This window comes from Elaeis guineensis, chromosome 2 (genome assembly GCF_000442705.2).
Source record: "Elaeis guineensis isolate ETL-2024a chromosome 2, EG11, whole genome shotgun sequence".
NCBI lineage: Eukaryota > Viridiplantae > Streptophyta > Magnoliopsida > Arecales > Arecaceae > Elaeis > Elaeis guineensis.
The window spans coordinates 105,839,497-105,858,562 of record NC_025994.2 but is presented as its reverse complement, the minus strand read 5'-3'; the positions used below and the strand labels follow the sequence as shown (position 1 = coordinate 105,858,562).

At 40.2% G+C, this 19,066-nt stretch overlaps 3 protein-coding genes across 5 annotated transcripts; 2 read left to right on the top strand and 1 right to left on the bottom strand.

Annotated features, from left to right (window-relative positions):
- Positions 1-531: 531 nt before the first annotated feature.
- Positions 532-9,451, top strand: LOC105046349 (uncharacterized). Of its 2 annotated transcripts, none has more exons than XM_010924911.4 (6): positions 532-695; positions 793-2,388; positions 5,560-6,588; positions 6,868-7,093; positions 8,737-8,879; positions 8,956-9,451. In XM_010924911.4, the coding sequence occupies exons 2-6, from the start codon at positions 928-930 to the stop codon at positions 9,265-9,267; spliced, it is 3,171 nt and encodes a 1,056-aa protein (XP_010923213.1). In that variant the 5' UTR covers positions 532-695; positions 793-927; the 3' UTR covers positions 9,268-9,451. The 2 variants fall into 2 exon arrangements, with proteins under 2 accessions (XP_010923213.1, XP_019711171.1); XM_019855612.3 differs by having other exon boundaries at positions 532-701.
- A 1,029-nt stretch (positions 9,452-10,480) lies between these two features.
- Positions 10,481-12,806, bottom strand: LOC105046338 (uncharacterized). Of its 2 annotated transcripts, none has more exons than XM_073252538.1 (4): positions 12,529-12,806; positions 12,306-12,411; positions 12,109-12,186; positions 10,481-10,795 (listed from the first exon to the last, which is right to left on the bottom strand). In XM_073252538.1, exons 1-4 carry the CDS (start codon positions 12,601-12,603, stop codon positions 10,542-10,544), a joined length of 513 nt encoding a protein of 170 aa, XP_073108639.1. In that variant the 5' UTR covers positions 12,604-12,806; the 3' UTR covers positions 10,481-10,541. The 2 variants fall into 2 exon arrangements, with proteins under 2 accessions (XP_073108639.1, XP_010923199.1); XM_010924897.4 differs by having other exon boundaries at positions 10,481-10,751; positions 12,529-12,781.
- Positions 12,807-13,575: 769 nt separating this feature from the next.
- On the top strand, positions 13,576-17,109 carry LOC105046327 (ABC transporter G family member 10-like). The gene has a single exon (XM_010924889.4). The coding sequence runs from the start codon at positions 14,420-14,422 to the stop codon at positions 16,190-16,192; it is 1,773 nt and encodes a 590-aa protein (XP_010923191.1). The 5' UTR covers positions 13,576-14,419; the 3' UTR covers positions 16,193-17,109.
- The last annotated feature ends 1,957 nt before the right edge of the window (positions 17,110-19,066 follow it).

Sequence of the window (19,066 nt, the reverse complement as noted above, 5' to 3'; positions counted from 1 at the left end):
TAGTTTCCGATCGGAAATTAACTAAGTTATTGTGGTTGTTCGTTGTTGGTTAATAATAACCAACTGTCGATCGATTAGCTAATCGTTAGTTGGAGTATTGTATTTATTAAGCCGATGTAGAGTCGGAGTCGGGGATCGATTGAATAGTCCCAACACGATGCAAAGTCTTTTTAAACTGTTTATAATACATAACTAATCATACACATGCCACCAACTAATACTTGACAAATATATTATTTTATGATAGAATGCTTTGACGATCATATCATATCTATAAGCATGCCATGACCTATTTAAGATGTAAAATAAAGTCATTACTTCTTACCACCCCCCACCCAAAAAAAAAAAAAAAAAAAAAAAAAGGTCATTACTTCAAAATTAGAGAGAGATTACCATTTTTCTTTGTTCTTATCCATATAATTACAAGAAATCCATCCGTTCCCTGGCGTTGGGTAGAAATCTTGAAGTGCAGCCGAATAACATATCCTTACCAAATGGAAAAAAAAAGTGGGGCAATGTATATAATTTGATCCAAACCCCTAAGGTTCGGTTCGCCAAGTTCATGAGGGCCGAGCATTACCGGCAGGTCAAATATAGCAGAGGGGTGTTTCCGCATATAAAAAAAGAGGGGGATGTGGATGCCGTCGAGAATTTTGTGCGTGCTTGGCTCGCCCCCAAATCCTCAGTTCGCGAAGGTCAGTGTACGTTCCCTCTCTCTCTCTCTCTGAATTCCTCCAATTTCTTTGTTCGCTTGAATCAATTCATCATATAATAAGCCACCCTAGAGAACAGGGGACAAAGGGGGGAAATCTCATTTGCCACCCAGCTGAATCCAGTAAGAGGTTGCAATCTTTCGGGTGGATCGTAGGATCCTGCCCCGATTTCAGTTAATTTTCCTCAACAAATCCCTCTCCGTGGGCGGTCTCGATGATCGATGGAGAGGGGATGCAGAAGGATCGATGGAGAGAGGATCCGTTCGATGAATTCTTTCCCGGGAGGGGAAATGATTCTGATGACGAGGACGATGCCCGGTCCAATTACTCCTCCTGCGAGGGATCCGATCTCGAGAGGTACTGCAGCGCGAACTCGGCTTTGGGAAGTGCCAGCCTCTGCAGTTCGGTCGGGAATTACAGTGATATATTAGATTCATTCAAGAACCTTAATAGCTTTGGAGAAGATCTCTTCTCCGATGGCTGCGCCAGCGCAAGAGACAAACTTCATGGGAGTCGTTGGAACGGGGATCCAGCCACCTCTGATGGTGGTGGAGACGATTGCTCGTCGAATAAAAAGGCTTTTTCTCATCATTTGTTTTTATCAGACGGGATGAGTTCATCCAAAATGTTGGTGTCTTCAGAGGGCATGCATCTGGATTATAATGGAACTTCAGCCAGTGGGAATGGATCCAATCCATTGCCGGCTGCTGCACAAGACTTGCCAATCTCTGGTGGGCTTTGCTTAGCGCAAGAATCTCTCGTTGTGGAGGGCAATGATAGAAATTCTGGTCAATTAGCTTCTGATAATTCTGTTCGAAGAGAGATGGTGGTGCAAGCTGATGAGGATGCCTTGTCAATATGTGAGCATTCGGAGGATGAGGATTCGATGCTTGACTCTGGCACGGATGATGAGGGTAGGGGTAGGATTCTTCCTCATGATAAGCACAGTTTGTGTCATGCTGAAAAAACCAAGGATAATAATGAAAACCCACTTGTCATGAACTCGTCGGTGGCATTTGGTTCCAATGATTGGGATGAATTTATGCAAGAAACTGGGGTTGGTGGTTTAACATCTCTGTCTTTCTGTGGTGATCAACTTACTTGGCAGCATCTGGAGCCTTCAGAAACTGAAGGAAACATTTCATTATTGGCTAAGAATCATGTCATTGATTCCTTGTGCGATGGCATGGAGCAAGAAGAGGGTGTGAGTGATTTACCAGCAGCCAGCTTTCGAGTTCAGGTTGCCAATAATTCTAACATGAATGAAAGGACTTATTCAGTAGGTAACCCTTCAAGTGATTGTGAAGTTTCAAATTCAGAGAAGCTTCTTTCAGAAGAATACCCTACAGAAGGTGCAATCAATCTTATTTATGGTGGTGGTAAAGGAGAAACCAATTCTGTACATAGTAAGGTAGTCGCTGTTGTTGATTCTGATGGGACTCCTGAAGAACGATTATTTGGTGAATCAGATCCTCTCTGTGATGATACGGTCATGCAGTTTTCTGCTACTTTGGGTGGAGAATTTCAAGACAAAGAGAGCAGGACCCAAGAAGGAGATAAAGCATTTTCTTTCCTGCCAATGGTCGTCAATGGTCAGGATTCTGGCGTCCTTGAAACTTTAAATGGAAAATTAAAGTCCATTGACATGGTTGAAGAGGATCTTATACTGGATGAGGTCAGTCAAACATAAAATTGCTTTGGCCATTAGAGATAAAAACCTGCATTTTTGTTCTTTTTCCCTTATTTTTTCTGTTTCGCGTGTGGTAATTAAAATTATTTGCTTGAACACGAGTAAATTTTTAAGTTTCTATTATTCTCGATTATAACACATTTATAAGTAGATGGAGTCATGTCTTTTAGTTAGAATTGGCCTATATATGTTGCAAAGGTTTACATATATGGAAATAATGGAAACTGGGAATTGCAAAAATTGCAGAAATAGCAAATAACACCAATACCTTAGGAGATGATTCTGAAACTAATTCTCTTCCATTGAAAAACTAAATTGAGTGGGGCACTGAAAATGACAAGTTCATGTTGTTGAAGGATATCTTAATTGAGCTGTAATGAACATCAACTTCCACTGCAGGCCTATAAAATTTATTATAGATGACTTGAGATACTTCAATAGTGCAAGCATTAGTAGGATATACAAATTTATAAATTTTATTACTTTTATTTAGAGTTTTTCATTGGGAACTTCTTCAGTAGTAAAAGTTTTGTAGATTCTTATGATAGTTGAGTTCTGCAGAACCTAAACTCGAGCTATTTGTGTTTTTCTCTATGGTGGTAGGAGAGGCCATTAAGTGCTTGAGAAGCTTTATTTGGTCTGATTGATCTCCTCAATACCCTGCTATTATATTGATCCTGCAATCTGAATGACCATTTGTGGATAGGGTCTAGTATTGGAAAGGAGTATTCTGATCAGTAATACCTAAACATTCATGCCCAACTCCAAAAATCAGTGTTGGATACATATATCTGTGTCAAATACATATCCGAACCAGATACACATTAGTCACTTGGAGACTTATGAAATTCTTTGTCTAAAGTTTTTAAAGATTGGTAGGGAGTTTAACTGTTCCAACAATTAGTTCGATCCTCTTAGTAATGAGCATTTATTTTTTTGTAAAGAGTGGTTAAGGATGTAGATATTAAAATAAATTGGTAGAATATTATTTCTCACTTCTTTTTAGTTAATTGGGCAGCTAACATGAGAAACATGTGTCAAAGATAAATCTTTTTATGTTTTCTGTTACGCTATAGTTAAGATATAAACTTATATTATCTAATTAGAATTATATTTTATCCTATGTATCCCAGTATCTCCATCTTATCCTCTCACCAATTTAGATGTATGGGTATGTCTTTGCATCCGATTCTCATGTCCATGTCCAAGAAGTGAACTAAATAGAATAGAATTCATCATCTACAAAGACAGTGGAAATACTATATATATTTTGCAATCTCTGAAATACTATAAGACAAACCTCCTGTTTAAGGAGCAAGATATCTGGTTGTATTTTTCTTGTCTTTTTATGGTAGATTCTAAAGGATACCTTCTTCTCTCTCTCTCTCTCTCCCTCTCTCTCTCTCTCTCTCTCTCTCTCTCTATCTCTCCCTCTCTCTCACTCTTGGTTTAAGCAAACCAGTATAATGGAACTTGAATGATCTTGAAGGCCACCACTTAATTTAAAAAAATAATAATAATAATACAACTGAGGCCTTATATAGATGTAAGGTTGATTTTGTGGATCTAGATGTTTCTTATTGAAGTTTTAGGACCAATTTCTGACCTGATGTCAGCCATCAACAGAATTGCTTTCTCAACCAAGGAAACTCTGGGCAAGAGAGGGGCCTACCTTGAAACCTGAAGGCCAGTTAATGCTTTGGAAGGCAAAAGCATCACTAGTTGCATAATTTTTAAGCTCATGGAACTTTTGACCTTTGCAAGATGTGAGTTTATATATTTGATTTAAACCTAATTTTAACTAAAAAGATATAATGAGCAATGTCAACCATATAGGAAAGTATTTGATCAAGTTTTTCTTTTCTTGTCATGTTAACAATTGCTAATCCAAAGTTCGTCATGTTTAAAGATAGAAAAGAAAAGTAATATTTGTATTCATATCCTTAATTTCCTAAAGAAGTTTTAAGAATTCCCCTTCTAATAAACAAGAAAAATCTGTTATAGTTCTTTGAAAAAATTATCCCATGAAAGAAATAGCTTATGTTGTAGCATTTAGATGGTGCTGGGTTTTTTCTCTTTGCATGGGAGGAAAAATAAGAAACAAAGCTATATGAGTTAACCTATTTTCTGGTCTTAACTGTTGACACATATCCAGTAACTTTGGTATAAATGCAATTGAATATAAAAACAGTAAGTTATGGATATGGGTACTATGATTTTTGTGAGAGACATTTCTTCTCTTTTAAGGCACGGCCTCTTTCCTTGCTTATGATATTTTGCAATTTATATCTGATGCTAGCTGGAGTTCTTTGTTTTCCCTGTCTTAGTATCTTTTTGGAAAGAATATAAGATTAAACTTGAACTACCTAGAGAACTTAAAAATCGAAAGAATACATTATTGGGGTCTTAATGTCAAACTTAACCAATAATCATTAGTTCATCTGTATGGGTCAGCTTTGACAATCAAAGCATGAAGTATGTAAGAGTAGAAACATGTTTGAAACAGCACCTGAGCTTAACCATTGAACTTCAGTGTGGATTATTAGCAAGACATGAGAAAAGTGCACCATGGAACCTAGAAGGCTAGTTGGCAGGCAGGAAGAGCTCCTTTTTTCCCTTTCGTGCCTAACCAGAGCCCCTTCGTTGTGCTACTGGGTAGCAATCCTACAAGGTTTTCCAAGACTTGAAAATAGGACAGATATTGTGATAATTGGGAAATATTTGATATAGGAACTGCACTAAACTCGTGAGACAGAATTATATGCTTTGAGGCCACATTGAAACACCACTTGGTGCAAACTTTGCTGATATTCTTTCACAATCAATATTTTGCACACTAGTGGTTCATTTGCAATGTCCAGTCGATGTGGCTCCGTGGTTATGTCAAGTGAGACCATAGTCCTGCAAATGGATCATCATTTTCTTGTTTGCCATGGACCTAATTTTGCTGTTTTAGCTTGTACCTTATTTTTCTTTGTTTTATGAATTGTTTTATAGTCTGGATATTACTAAACAAATGCTTGCCTGTTACCACTTACCAGTACTCAAAATTAGTTTGTCATGTATTTTCAGATCGGTTATGATATATGCAAGAACTATGCTATGTTTTTGCAGATTCCCCAACTTCTATAATATTCATATTCTTATTCTTTGTAGGTCAAGAACCTGGACACAGATGATTCATATGATGAAATGGTTCTTGAGATGGAGCAGATTCTTCTAGATTCAGGGAACTCTCATCTAAGCAGGAACACTTTGCCTAATCGTGGGCACATAACGCAGCAGTCTCATCACCTCAGAGATGGTAGCTCAACTGCTTCTACTTCTGGCACAGATGATACATATCCGAATATCCAGTACCCTTCCAAGATTGACTGGGTGGAAGTTGTGGGGGCAAAACAAAAGAAGGGAGATGTTTCTTTTGGGGAGAGATTGGTTGGGGTGAAGGAATATACTGTATATATATTGAGAGTGTGGTGTGGTCAAGATCGATGGGAGGTTGAGCGCCGGTACCGTGATTTCTATGCTCTTTATCGGCAGCTGAGGATTCTTTTTATTGAAAGTGGTTTAGCTCTTCCTTCTCCATGGTCTTGTGTTGAGCGGGAGTCCAGAAAAATCTTTGGGAATGCATCTCCAAATGTTGTCAGTGAGAGAAGTATGCTTATTCAAGATTGTTTGCGCTCCATTCTTAACCCAAGATACCCTTTTGGACCTACTAGCCCTCTTGTTTGCTTTCTCTCACCAGGTAAAGCTGTTCATAGTCCTAGCTTGTTAAAAGCTCTTGTTCCTCGATCTCTGCAGAAGCTTAGGGAGGATTGGAATTTAGAAGTTTCAAATTGTGGGGAGACAAGTCTAGAAGATGTTTCACCATTAGGGAAGACTATATCACTTGTGGTTGAGATAAAACCTCGGAAATCTACAAGACAGTTGCTGGAATCACAACATTATACATGTGCAGGATGTCACATACAGTTGGACACTGGAAAAACCTTGTTAGGAGAACTTGTGCAGACACTAGGATTGAAAAAACCTCGGTTTTGTGAGTACACAGGTCAGTTGTTTTGTGCTTCATGCCATACAAATGATACTGCAGTTCTGCCAGCAAGAGTCTTGAATCTCTGGGATTTTTCCTTATATCCTGTTTCTCAGTTGGCTAAAGCATATTTGGAATCTATCTATGATCAGGTAATGTGTTCTAACCTTGTTTAGTGATGATAATTGAATTTTACAAGAAATATTCTAGTATAACTTGTTAGATGCCAACCTAGCCTCTGTAATCTGTACGAGAATACTTGCAGTCTAAGCTTTTAATTTGTAACATGTAGTTGTGCTGCCTCTGATATCTTTTCATGTCAATTAATTCTGTCTGTAAGATTATTGTGGTTCACATCTTTATTAGCATTGTAAGATGCCTGACACATTTGAGCCTCTCACTTATTGCTGCTGAACGTTTTTGTCTTCCAGCCCATGCTCTGTGTGAGTGCAGTCAATCCTTTTCTTTTTTCCAAGGTGCCGGCTTTGCTTCATGTTATGAATATCAGAAAGAAAATAGCAGCTATGCTTCCATATGTTCGTTGCCCATTTCGGAAGTCCTTTCAAAGAGGCCTTGGATGTCGTCGGCATCTTCTAGAAAGCAATGACTTCTTTGCACTTCGAGACCTTGTTGATCTCTCAAAAGGGGCATTTGCAGGTAAGTATTATGATTTTTGAACATTCTCTGATTCCATTTTATCCTTTAGATACAAGAATAGAGCAAAAGAAGACCATAACAAGAACGCATTGCCAAGCTCCAAACTTCAGTGGCTCCCAATATCAGTTGCAGAGGCATAAAGCAAAAGGGTAAACCATGTTAGAGGAAAAAAGACCAGAGAATAAGCATACCAGTCTGTTAGTTGGGACTTACTTTATCTGCAAGTAACACAACCACAACATACCTGGCAAGATCATGACCAAGAATTCCTACTTAACATACATCAGCATACATCTCAAACTTTGACACAAAAAGATTACCATGATTAGTTTCCGTTAGATTTTGTTTAGTTGTTTGGAGATTCTTGGAAAAGAAGAGGAAAATGATTTTCCTTCTCCATTTCTGTTATCTGGATTGCAAGAAAAATGTGATCAGCTCGCCTTTAATGATAAGGTAAAGTTACTAGGAACTACAAAGGACATGTTATGTGCCATGTTAACTGAATCAAATATGTTTTTCAGTCTGTTTAACACTGTTTTCCTTCAGCATGGCCCTACTAAATTTTAGTCCCTAAAGTTTTGATTCCTTGGATGATTGGAAATCCATATGCCCAGTTGCTAGTAGGGCTACCAAGCAAGTCCTTCTTTAAAAGATTTGGAACTTAATATTGTTGAATCTCTGATGAAGCAACCACCTAATATTTTTTTTATCATTAAGAAACATATGCCATGTTCTGGTGCAACCAATTTTTCAGTATCCAAAGAGGCTTCACTAAGTCCACTGATTCCAAAAAACTGAATTTCACATTATCCTTGTCTCATAGAGTCTCCCTAACACCACCAGCTCCTTGAAAACATCATAGCAAGGTCTATGGGTTAGAGAGAGACAGTAGGCAGAGGAGAAAAATGGGAGAGATAATAGATGTATGAAAAAGAGATGAATTAGCAGTATAGAATGGTGAGTAGAGGTCATGGGTCGTTGAGAGGGTACCTACTCTGTCAACTTGACACACTGTTGAATGGGCATGAAGGTAAGGTGTATGAACTCTTAAATTGCTAGAGCTGGTGAAGGAGATGGATCAAAGAGAGAAGAAAGGGAAATGAATAGAGGAAGAAGAGAGCTGTGAAGCTGATATGGAAGAAAATTTATTACTATATTGTGCCATACTTCTGTGCAATAATCACTTCCATGATAACAAGCACAGACGATGGTTTCCGAGCCTAGAATAGCTCAATATGCCCGTGATGACCCTGAACTATTTTAAGATGACTAATAGAGAATCACAAAACCCAGCTACGTTAAGAAATAATTGAGTTATGTAAGTGGATATGACCTTTGATGCCAGGTTGGACTACAGCTAACAAAACTAGATATTCTGATATTATCTGGACTTCTCCCTTGATGTGAATCCAAAACAACAGCCAAAAGAAACGTTTTAGTATTATAGTATATGGAGACTTCAATGTCAAAAGACCTTTGTCCATGCTGAACTTCTATGTTCACATTATAACATTCAGCACGTAGACGGTCTTCTTGCTCATGCAATCTAAATGCTAAGTTCATAAGTTTGCATCACATCGACACATCCCTCATCTAGGATGTTATTTACTTTGTTATCATTTCATTTTCCTTTTCCACAACAGCACTTCCCGTCATGGTTGAAACCATTTCCAATAGAATCCTCGAGCACATTACGCAGCAGTGCCTTATGTGTTATGATGCTGGTGTTCCCTGTGCTGCCCGACAAGCCTGTGATGACCCCTCATCCCTCATTTTTCCCTTTCAGGTCAGTTCTTGTAATTTTTTATCATGCAACATTTTATATCTTCGTATAGGTGGTTGAATTTCAGTTTCACTAACAGGAAGCTGAAGCTGAAAGATGTGGTTCATGTGGGTCCCTTTTTCACAAACCTTGCTTTCAAAAGCTCATGGGCTGCCCATGTGGCAAGACGACCACTACAAATGGGAAAGAGCTTCCTGCAGAACTTGTCACACATGGAGCTGGCAAAGAGCTCGAGGGAGTTATAAATGGATATTTCCAGCCTTCTAGTTCCAATTCAATGTCAGGTTTTTTCTCTGATATTCTTTCCAAGGCAAGGCCAGACAAAATATGGAAGCCCAGGAATAGCAGCCCGGTAATTCTCATGGGTTCCTTACCAAGCACTTCTCTGTAATTTCTGTGGTGGAAATGTATATTTACAGCTTTTGAGTGGACGGAGATTTCAGTTTGTTTGTTCCAAACGTGTCAATTGGGTGTGTCAACGGTACAACTTTGCTTCAGTGAGTTGATGGGCAAAATTAATCTTTGGCTATTCTTTGTAGCATATTAACTAAATAATTATACAAGCCATGCAAAAATTTTGGTGTTGCAGTGTTTTATTTGAAGGATTTACCCTCCTGTTGACGTTGGAAAAGAAAACTGGTGTATACCATATTTGATCTGGGAGTTCTGGTGTAACTTGGAGCTGCAGGGGGACGGGGCTGGGCGCTTCGGAGTTGGTCAGTCTTGGTTCGGTCTGTTCAAATATCATTTATAGTTTGAGCCTAATCTGTTTGATCTTATGAGTCATGTCAGTAAATTTACTTTTAGGTACAATTTTGCTATTGAGTCAGTGAAGGTTCTGGACTTGGCTGGAGGCTAGAGGTCAAGGCAGAGTTAAGATCTTGTTAAAAGAGAGCTGTATGACATAGGTTTTTTACAAAAAAACAATTGTTGTCATCATGATGAGTAGCGACATAATTTTCTTTCTGCGATCATTCAGGTCCGGTTCTTACCCTCTTTCGCCCCGCTTATTTTCATAAATATGGAACGTGTCATTAGACTGTACATCATTAAAAAAGAAGAGCAGCGAGAATATTTGAAAATATTTGAAATTTATAGTTGAATTAAGACTGAGCTCGTTGGGCGTCAGGCCTAATTTGCATTTGGGAAACGACTTAACGAGATTTGGTAGTTTTTTTTTTTGGGGGTAAAAAATAAGGACTATATTTAAATGCATATCAGAAGATCGGTGGTGCTCAAATGGGTATAGTTTTTATTTGACTTGGCATGTTTGATTGGAGAAAGTTGGACTATAGAATTGGAATGAAAATGAGTGATTCTCATACTAGTTATTTAGTTGGAAGAGTTACATTCCAATTTAATATAATTTTTGTTCTAATCTCTCAAAATCTAGTTTCTATTTTTATGTTCGATACTGATTTTAGTCATGGACCAAACATGGTAGGGGATATAGTCATTTGATTCTGATTTCTATCCATTCTAATTTTGATTCTAGTTGTGAGCCAAACACTTCCTAAATGTGGTGGAACTATGTCTTGAAGGATGAAGAGTGTTGACTACCGTATGACCCCAAATTTATAAAGGGATGACAAATTTTATCAGGCTTAACAAATAAAGCATGAACCGAGTCATACTTCTGTAACCTTATCTTGTCATATGTTACAATTATTTAGGAAACTTACATGTTTTTAGAGCATGACTTCCAACACAATCCACATATAAACTTGTATACATGCGAGCACACGTAGGATAAAATGGATCACTGCTTCCAAACATTGTCTTGACTCCTAGAGAAGCAAGCATTGGATCAGTCTTGCCTTGCCCCCCTCCAATTTTTCCTCCTGTCAAATTTTGACACGCTCTGCCGAGATTTATCTGAAAAGAATGAAGCCCCATATTAATAGTTTTGTCTTCAAAATCTGTTGATGGAATAGCTTTTGTACCAGTAAATTTTGTACGGCTAGCTATCTTGTAGAGTCTATTAAAAAAATAACAAATAAAAAGATAAAAATTAGATCTTTAATGCAGCTAGGGTAGTAATCTGTTACCTCTGATGAATCGCACCCATAACCCGCATCAGAATGCTGATATGTGACCCTAAATTTCAATCGACTCTCTCCTTTGAACCATAGGGAACATGTGTCGACAATTGGGATGAAGGGATGGTGCAATTTGGGTTGCGTTCAACTTATACCTGATTAGAGTATATATATACTAAAAATTCTTTGTACACCAAGGATGATGTAGAAAATCCAACGTGGAGTGCACCATCTTATCCGATTGGTCTACATAGTCACTACTTTCCAATGCATATTTAATAACTATAAATTATTTTTTTTGTTTAAAAATTTTATATGATGAAAATATCCCTATCCTTTGGTCATATAAAATTTTTAAATGAAAAATACGATCTACAAGCATTAAATACGTATTAGAAAGTGATGGCTATGTGGACCAATCGAATAACATGGTGCGCTCCATGTCAGATTTTCTACACCGCTCGTGGTGCACAAAGAATTTCTACACCTATACTTTGTCAAGTTGGCTGATACAAACTTGACATGGGCTTGGGCTGAAAATTTCTAACCCAATCCCAGGTTGGGTTAGGTTACAGCTCAGATCTAACATCACCTAAGGCCAACACAATTCCAATCCTTGCACAACCCACTCCAAAACAACCTGGCAGATAAATTTAATTAAGTATACAAAATAATTGTAGAATGTTTGTATATTTCATGCTTTTACATCATTAATACTATTAATTAAACTATAATGCCATTGCTTGTCATCCATCAAAATTGATGGGTTGACAACTTGAAACATCTTGCACCTTTTGTCTTCATAAAAATCCCGATGGAAATTTTCTAAACCTTATCCACTATCTTTAAATCTTATTCAACCAGACTCTATGTGATTAACCTAAGACAAGATTTGAGCCGATATCAATCCGTCCCAACTCTAAACCTAACTTAGGCTCGATAGGTTGGGATCGATTCCACGCCAGGACTACGTAGTCCCTAGGAAGGATTTCTAGGACTGAGCAGTGCCCCAACAGCATTTGCGTAGGTCTTCAAAATCCATCGTTCCTTTTTTTTTTTTTTGGATCTATTGAATGATATACTGTTTATCATCATCAACTTTCGTCCACATGACTTGCAAATCCCATATGTAAAACTTCTGTTCTGAGAAACGTGAAAACAAGAAAGATGAGACGCATGGTCTAGAGGCTTACAAGTGAAAGGCCTTGGGGTGGCGTACTGGAAGTAAGCTTGGAAGAAACCTCTGTTCTCTTTCAGCAGTTCTTTCCACACTGCAAATACGATCAACATGCATCATCAGATCACCTCAGGCGCAAGTGCACACGTGCACTTGTAGAAACACACGCACCCACACACACACACAGAGAGAGAGAGAGAGAGAGAGAGAGACCTGTAAGGGTGACAATGGGCAGGATGCCTGCACGCTCTGCTAGAGCCTTGATGCAATCATCTTGAGTCATGTGGAGGAGTAGGCACCTCTCAATCAAGTGCTGGACCTATATATATATATAAGAACAAGTTATACATGTTGCAGCAAAGAGTGCATCAAAAAGAAGTAGAGCCAACACGCATGTACTGGTGTCTGGTGGAGTCTTGGAAAACAGTGTTCGTACCATTCTAATATAGCTATATGGGTGGCAATGCAAACAAGGGACGTGGTGGTGATGATAGCGGTGGTCAAGTTTCATGTCTCTTTTCACCCTCTTCCTTCTGTGCTAAGAAGAAGACAAGCTCTATGGGAGGAGAAGATGGAGAAGGAAAGAGATTAAGAAGGAGAGAAAGAAAACAAATCGAGGGCTAAAACGTGCACAAGAGAGAAGATAGATATTTTGGGGAGGAATAGAGATAGGAGAAGAAAAGGAGAGGGCGGGGTGTGCTGTTTATCCGCAAATATCTGCAGTGAAGGGCCAAAATTGCATGGCTATCTGTGGGGTGGACTCACCTCATCCTATTCCTGGAAAAGATAAAAGGGGCCAAAACACCATGGCCCGCTATTGGTCCGGGTCCAGTCCCACCCTAATTAATAGGAAAGTGCTTTATAACGTACCCATGCCCATGTCGACTTCTAGTAATTATAGAGATACAAGAAGAGACAAACTTAGGAAGCTAGGTGGCTCGAAACAATTTGTAAATGGTGGAATTTAAGGGACATTAAGTTCACAATCAGAACCAGATTCAAAGAAGGAATGAATTTGTTTGGAAATCGAAATGACTGTATATCCTCCAACATGTTTGATTTATGATTCAAATCGAGATGTGATTTGAATATCAAAAAAAAGTATGGATTAAATTTTAGGGGGTTGAGATATATTTTTATTTTCCTTTGAAATTGGAAAAGGAATGAACAGCCTCCAACCAAATGACTAGAGTTGAAATTATTTTATTCTCATTTTGGATTCCAATTTTTTCAAGCCAAGCATGCCCTAAATGTAATTATAAATAAAATAAAATATCAAAAAGCTATTAAACACCGACTGCTATTATACCTTGTTACCAAAAAAAAAATCTCTAAATTGCATGCACCGGGTGTAATTAGACGGCATCAAATCTCTAAATTGCAAGCACGCTGCTTAATCTCTTATATTTTATCAATTTTCGATCGCATGCTATCCATGGTGCAATTGCTCCGGTATTTGTCCTGATTCACTTGCACCTGGTGCATGCAATAATTTTTTCAAAAAAAAAAAAAAAGTCTATCTCTGACAATTAACAAATGATGGAAGGCCACGTGCTTAATAAAGTCCACCTTATTGTTTGCGCAAAAAGAGAAGAACACCTAACTCGTCATCAGATGCTTCAGATCTCTCCAACGCAATATCTATTGGCCCTCCATCTCCATATGCCAGCGGCAAATTCCTCTGGCCATCAGCAGTTGGTGAGATGACCAAAACTGCCCTTGCAAACGCCTTTCTACTGGAGCCGTCCAGGGCCGGCGGTGACAGTTAGGGAGAGACGGGTGAGGGTGAGGCCTGCCCCCCGTCCAACCCAACCAAACTCCCAACGCACAATCGGTCAAAATTTCAGCTTACCAAAAAGGGGTTGCACGTACTCCACCTCGTTCTGTCCTTTTGTTCTCCCTTCATCCTTATCCTGCGAGTCCCACCACATGCTGAAACCTTATAGCTTCCAGACCGGGGAACCCATAGCATAGAAATCAAATTATCTCAACTCATCAGGGCGTGGTTGCCTCACAAAAAGTGCAACAAATATTCGGTTCAGGTCCAATGAGGCAACCACGCCCTGATGAGTTGCGCCTATACAATGAATTCGCTGTACCAGAGCCACAGAGAGAAATCCACACGAGAAAGGAGGCCAAAGTATGCTCGATTACTGTTTCGCATGAGATGAACAATAAGAGTGCAAGTTTGGTGGGTCAGCTCATCTCCTCCTGCCTCCCGCCTTCACACACACCGCATCTCACCTCCCCTCTCACATCCTTCTTTCCTTAATCCCATTCTCATCACCTACGCTCGCCATCCTAGATCGATCTCCTCCTCGTCTTCCATGGAGTTGCCGGTGACGTCGCCGAGACATGGAGGCCGGCGACCCGGATACCGGATCGAGACCAAGTCGCTGTCCTACAATTTGCCGGCACGCCCAGTGAATGCCCACCAGCAATGCTACGGCATGGCCGGCAGCAGCACTTCCAGAGTCATTCTAAAGAATGTGAGCTGCGAGGCCCCGCCTGGCGAGCTCGTCGCCATCGTCGGCCCCAGCGGCGCCGGGAAGACCACACTGCTATCCATCCTGGCCGGTATGATCCACCCGAGCAGAGTCTCCGGTGAGATCCTCGTCAACGGTCGCCAGATGGACGTCTCCCGCTTCCGGAGAGTCTCCGGGTACGTCACCCAGGACGACGCGCTCTTCCCGCTGCTGACCGTCGAGGAGTGTCTCACCTACAGCGCCCGGCTGAGGCTCCAATCCACCAGCCGCGAGTCCGCCGCCCGAGTGAGGGAGCTCGTCAGAGAGGTGGGAGTGGCCCATGTAGCCCGATCGAGGACAGGTGGCATATCGGGCGGCGAGAGGCGACGGGTGTCCATCGGCGTCGACTTGGTGCACAACCCGGCCGTGCTCCTGCTCGACGAGCCGACGTCGGGGCTGGATTCCGTCTCAGCTCTCCACGTCATCACCTTGCTCAAGTCCATGGCCGCGCTCCAGGGCAAGACGATCGTCCTCACCATACATCAGCCGGGGTTTCGGATCCTCGAGCTCTTCGACCAGGTCGTGCTCATCTCCGACGGGACCGTCCGGCACCAGGGGACGATCCGCCTTCTGGAGAGCCGGCTAAAGGAGGCTGGCCACTGCATTCCACCCCACGTCAACGTGCTGGAGTTTGCCATGGATGCCATTGCCACTCTGGCGGCTTTAGAATCGACACCTCCAGCAGAAGAGGTGATCGGAATTCCCAAGTCTGGTGCCAAAGAAGACCGCATCTTCTACGCCAATTCGCGGTGCGGGGAGGTGATCATCCTCACCGAGAGGTTCTTTAAGAATGTCGCGAGAACCAGGCAGCTCTTCGCAGCTAGAATGATCCAATCGGTGGTGGCTGGCTTCGGGCTTGGAACGATATTTATGAACGTAGCTAACCTGCAAGCCAGGGTCGGGTTCTTCGCCTTCAGCCTCACCTTCCTTCTGTCCTCGACGACAGAAGGCCTGCCCATCTTCTTGCGGGAAAGGAGGACCCTTCAAAGAGAGACCTCGAGAGGGGCCTACAGGGTTTCTTCCTATGTGATAGCCAATGCCCTCGTCTTCATGCCTTTTCTTCTGGCAGCTGCTCTTCTCTACTCCGCTCCAGTGTATTGGCTGGTGGGACTCAGGAAGGAAATGGATGGGTTTCTCTACTTTTCTCTGGTGGTCTGGCTGGTGATGCTGATGGCCAACTCATTCGTCGCATGCTTCAGTGCGCTTGTGCCCAATTTCATAATGGGGAACTCGATAATTGCCGGGCTTATGGGCTCGTTCTTCCTTTTCTCAGGCTATTTCATAGCGAAGCAGAACATACCCAGGTATTGGATCTTCATGCACTACCTGAGCTTGTTTAAGTATCCATTTGAGGCTTTTGTCGCGAGCGAGTATGGTGGCCCGAGGGGAAGGCAGGAATGCTTGGATAGAGAGGAAGACGGATGTGTCCTTGATGGAGGAATGTTCTTGAGGCAGCAGGGGATCGAGGAGTCTCAGAGGTGGAGCAATCTGGGTGTGATGCTGAGTTTCATATGTGGATATAGGATCCTCTGTTTTGTGTTCCTCTGGTTTAGATGTTACAGAATGAGAAGATAGAGGCATTTGTTTTCCCCTTTTTAACTCCCTAATTCATGGCTTTCTTTTTCTAGCTCTGAGAAGAAAGCAGTAGGCTTTCTTCTTCAGTATGCTCCAACATACAACAACACCCCCCCACACACACATACACACCCAACAGCTGAGCTTTGCATTTGTTTTTTCTCTTTCTAATATTCAGTATGTAACAATAATTTATGACTGCAGTGAGTGTACGTGAAGAACAGGTCCCATTTCTTCATGAAAGTTGATTAAAATGAGGTGACATGAGTGATCAGAACTAACTTTAAATAATCTCTCTGTTCTGTTTGCACTACTCGTTCCACCAGTAAATGCTGCAGGTTGGCATATTTGGTTTGGTGACATAAATAAACCTTTAAGAAGGACCAGAACGATGCAGAGCTCCTACTGATAAAACCCAGCTAACACATTTTCCACATTCAATAAGAGGTGTAAGGCAATGTCTTTTAATCCATAAATACAACATTTAATTACTAATTTAGTGTTTGACAGAATGTAGGCATAACCACCCAATTCCATTAAGATAATGAAAAATGACAGAAAGGAAATATAGAAAACATGAGCAGAAATGGTATGAAGAAAGGATTGAATAAGCGGGATGGAAGATAGGAAGAGGACAGGCATCGTTATGCTTACCGCGGAGTCCTAAGTATTTTCACTCATCCTTTAAGGTACACTTGGCTACTTTTTACCTTCTTTGCTATTTTAACTAATGCTAACCTGTGGAAGTGATAGCAGAAACCATAGTCGTAGAAGCCTGCATTTTAGATTGTCACAGCTGCCAGATGTGAGGATCTTACAAAGATCTTAAGAATTTAAATAGCAAAATTCTTCATGGAATGTGAAGTCTTTCAGGGAACTCAAGCTGAAGCAACCTATTAATAAATAATTAAATTCAGAAACATCTTGAGTCAAATGAAACATTGCATGATAATTTCTTTCATGGTTCTTGTCAGTCCCTTTACCTGGCTGAACACAGTGAACGATGCCGGTTTTTCCAACAGCATGAAGTAGCAATATCCAAGCTTTACAACGAAGCTAGAGTACAGTCGTTCTTTAATGAAGTTGCACCAGCTGATCCTTTTCAAGGAAATCTATAGACTGATCAAAGATCAGTTTACTTGAGACCGTGCCAAGAATGTCGGAGGCCGTGAAACTTGAGGACGAGGCAAAGGGAATGGAATTAACGTATAGATTTGTAGATTTTTAAATATTTCTTGACAGTAATAGATTTGTAGATTTTTAATTTCCTCCCTTCCTCGTTCATGCACACACATACACGGAAAGTAGCTGCTTTTATTGCATTGACAACTCAAGATTAAAGCACCTGAAAGGATAATGGTAACAGAGAATCCGGACTCTATCAGAATAATCAGTTAATTTGATAAAGATGAGTACTATATATTCCCTCAAAAAAAGAGAGAGATTACAACCAAAACTTATCCAACCGAAGTGGGATTTGCTGTAATCTTTATACTGTTAGTCATCGTTCAATACCTGGTCAAATTAATCCGTGTGAAATTAGTTCATTTTCCGTGTACGTATTCCTATGTCTGCCCCTTATTCCGATCCATTTACAAAAATCCAAATACAGCAACTCTCTCGGGTCTTAACAAGTCATTGTTGCGTATGATGAAATACTTACAACTGGTTTTCCATCATGTCTTTCTCCTATGGTTCATTGATATATTTTAAACAATCTGTAGTTTTCCTAGTTATACTACATTGCCAACCTTCTATCGTTATTTTGGCAAAACTTCTGATGTGTAGGACCCTCTTTGCTTTCTCACTACCTTTGAACCAATGGCCAACTTTGTATTCCCATTTTGGCAAGACTTCTGATGCAATGGGAAGCCCTTGCTTCATAACATTTAAATCAGTAAAATATTGCCAAGTATATTAATTGTCATAAGATTTTTCCAAAAGTCTCACCAACATGCATCAGTCACACGGCACTCCTTCAACCTACTCTAGTTCTTGATTCTTCTAATTGAAAAGGTATACAGGAAGACTCAGAAAATGGAGTATTTTACATGTTCTTTGGGCCAGCTCAGGCAATCAAGTTATAATCATAAAGTCAAATTGCCGGAAAAATACAACAGGTTGCCATCTTGGTATCTTGGAAGATGGCAAATGGCGGTGATATTCTATTATTTGATATTTGGAAGAGAAACCCACGACAGAATGGTAGTTTTGACAGAGGTACTCAAGTTGGGAACATGACAATTGTTGTAGCCAATTTGGTGGTACTACGACATGGAAAAGGTCGCATGCATATTATGTTCATCAACCACTTCTACTAACTACTTCGCACATTAGAAGAGTCATCAATCATACAAAATCGTGAGATCATTTTATTTACTTTATCAATTTCCATTTGACATTTGTGGCGCCGCGGAGGGTGTGTTAGCGCTTTGATATATGACTCATATTTTGCAAAGATAGATGTAATTATTTTATATAGAAAATGCTACCATACAAATCAGAACGCCTTGCCATTGCTTGAAATGGAGCTGGAGTGACAGGATGTGCTTTGCTAAACTATGAAGCAACACCAAGTCACTAACTACTTAAATTATCTTTTTTGGTGATACTTAAACAAAGAGAAAAAAAAAGTATCACCTTAGTTGACCCAACTAGTCTAGGATTAAGGTTTAGTTGAGCTGTAGAAAAAAAATCACCTAACAGAATAAAAAGGGACTCAGAGAAGCAAGAAAAAAAATCATTGCACACATAGCCGAACTTAAAGATATAAAAGAAGGAAAAAAATCAACTCAGACAACCTTTGAAACCACAAAACTTGAGAGGAAAAGAAATCATCTAGTGAGAATAAAATAAGAAAAATTGCCTTTCTCC